Source organism: Trachurus japonicus, chromosome 1, assembly GCF_045865225.1.
Source record: "Trachurus japonicus isolate A0001 chromosome 1, Traja_1.0".
NCBI classification, from domain to species: domain Eukaryota; kingdom Metazoa; phylum Chordata; class Actinopteri; order Carangiformes; family Carangidae; genus Trachurus; species Trachurus japonicus.
Genome location: NC_140907.1, coordinates 17974551 through 17977152, shown reverse-complemented (window position 1 = coordinate 17977152; position 2602 = coordinate 17974551). Strand labels below are relative to the sequence as shown.

Sequence of the window (2602 nt, the reverse complement as noted above, 5' to 3'; positions counted from 1 at the left end):
CCAGGGACAGAACCAGATGGCGCTGCTGAAGTAGCAGCGTCGGTGAGAAACAATGAAACAGCACTCAAGCAACATTTGATCTTTATTAATGGCAGCAGGGTTTTGTTTGACTACAGATTTAAATGATGTAGACAGAGACAGATAGTCCGAGGCAGAGGGCGGGAGCTGATAATCAGATTATCTCCATTTTTTATTTTTTTATTTTTTTTTTAGAATTTGTACTTTTCTTGTGCATTTGCTGATTTAGGACACACTGGAATTAAATCCATTTGTTGAAATAACTTTGCGCTGCATGTGCATTAATTTCCCTTCTTTTCCTAACTGTGAGTTAATGTTCGTATCGAATGATAATGATAAATTAAAAAATCACACATCATTGAAATCACAGCACAAAGGTACACTAAAAAGATCATTATAATGAGTTTATTTGTCCTGTGTAAGTTTAAATGAAAACATAGATGCTGTGCTGTTACTGTATACAACAGGAAGCTCCAGCACTTTCTAGAGCTGCGTTCAGTCCCACCAGTCCCATCTCTTGCGCATACCCAGTCACAGTTGACAGTGTGCTGTGTTTTTCTGAAGACCTCATCTTGTTCGTCTCTGAACATTTCCTGTCGCACTGGTTTTTCGCCGTCGCATTTACTTTATGGCCCGACTCTCTCCTCCTGCGTTGGCTCTCCTCCAGCAGCTGTTTCTTCAGGCTTTCCTCTCTTGCTTTCTGTTGCTCTGTCATAATTTTGAGGACTTTGAGCTCCTGCCTCAAGGCCTCTGTTTTCCTTTTCTCTGCTCTCTGATTCTCCATTTGTATGTCCCTTTCTCGCTGATACTCGTCCCTCTCACGTCTGAGCATGTCTGCCGTTTGCCTCTTCTGCTCCTCCTCCTTCTTACTCTGCTCCTCCAGGAGTTTATCCAGCTCCTCCTGTAGCGCTTCCCTCTTTATTTCCTCCCGCTGCCTGATGGCCTGCTCCTTCTGTATTTGCTGAAGCTCCCTCTCCCGTTCTTTCCTCTGGTTTTCCACTCTGTCCTTTTGCATATTCTCCTCTATGACTCTTCTTGTTTTCTCCTCCAACTCAGTCTGCTCCTCCAGCATTTTAGTAACTTTGTCAAGCTTGTCTTGAAGCGCTTCCCTCTTTTCCTGCTCCTCTCTGCGAATCTCCATCACTCTCACCATCTCTTGGATCCTCCTCTCCTTCTCCTTCTTGTCATTCTCCTCCATCTGTCGTATGAAAGCCTCCTCTCGATTTCTGGCCAGTTTCTCATCATGCTGCTTCTCCAGCTCCTGTTTTTTCTTCAGCTCCTCCATCTCCCTCTTGCTTTTTTCCTGAACAATCTCAAGCTCTCTTTTGTACGACTCTTTTATGTCAGCCTCCTGCTTCTTTTTTAACAGCTCTTCTTTCTCATTCAGGAGCCTCCTCTCTTCCTGCAGCTCCTGATCCAGATCCTCCTCTGCTTTCTGGAGGATCTTGCTGGTGTAGTAGCTTCCCTCGTTACCCAGCATCATCCCGTCCACTATGGCGAGCAGCTCAGACACCTGCTCCTTGCTCTTGGAGCTGTGGTTGTTGAAGACACAGTACCGGCCCCCACACTCTGCTACTAGCTCGGCCAGGTCCCTGCACCCGTCTATCAGACACTGCTTCACAGACGTCCCGTCTTCCAGAAGGTCTCCGTGGGTAAAAACCACCACTGAGAAACTCAAAGCTTCAGAGCCCATTGCCTGTTTGATCTGCCGCACCGCCTCCTTCTCCTCCCGAGTGAACCTCCCAATCTGAACAACAAGGAGGAACACGTGCGGCCCAGGATACAGGAGGCTAACACTCCTCCTCAACTCCTTACGCACCTCCTGTGGAGTCTGGTGAGTGTCCAACAGGCCTGGGGTGTCCAGGAGGGTCAGGTGCCGCCCACGACATTCTCCACTGGCCCTGCGGCAGCGCTGAGTGCCAGAGGAGCTGCTGACCTTCGAGTCAAAGACCTTGCGCCCCAAGATGGAGTTGGCAGTGGAGCTTTTCCCGCTGCCAGTCTTCCCAAGCAAAACCAGCCTGATCTCAGTGAAGGAGGGAGTTGGCCTCCTGCCTGAAAAAACAACAAAGGAGAAATGTTAGAAAGAAAGAAAGAAAGAAAGAAAGAAAGAAAGAAAGAAAGAAAGAAAGAAAGAAAGAACGAAAGAACGAAAGAACGAAAGAAAGAACTGACCTGCACAGCTGATCACTGACAGTTGCCTGCCTAGAGATGACATGTTGTTTCTGCTCACTCTCTTCCATAAACAGAGCAGCAGCATCTGTATATAGACCCCAACACTGTGGGTGTGTCCCACCCCCAATGACACATTAATCCTCTCTGAACTCTACCCATCGTCATCACCATGTTTGCGATGTCAGTCTGGAGAAAATGTGGTCCAATAGTCTGTCTCTGTAACACTCAGTGCCGCAGGTCTTATCTCTCACTGCACACACTCCAGCTCAGGGGCATTGTCCAGCAGTCAAAGATCCAGGTAAGAATAAAGCAAGGGGGGTTATATGAGTGAGTTGTGGTTCATGCGATCAATGTCCAACAGACTGGTCATTGCTTTATCTTAAAGTTGATTAGTTGTTGTGAGTCATTTTCC

At 47.3% G+C, this 2602-nt stretch overlaps 1 protein-coding gene across 1 annotated transcript; it reads right to left on the bottom strand.

Annotated features, from left to right (window-relative positions):
* Window positions 1–469: 469 nt before the first annotated feature.
* Window positions 470–2281, bottom strand: LOC146991732 (uncharacterized). Its single transcript, XM_085777821.1, has 2 exons — window positions 2191–2281; window positions 470–2070 (listed from the first exon to the last, which is right to left on the bottom strand). The coding sequence occupies exons 1-2, from the start codon at window positions 2273–2275 to the stop codon at window positions 470–472; spliced, it is 1686 nt and encodes a 561-aa protein (XP_085633947.1). The 5' UTR covers window positions 2276–2281.
* Window positions 2282–2602: the final 321 nt, after the last annotated feature.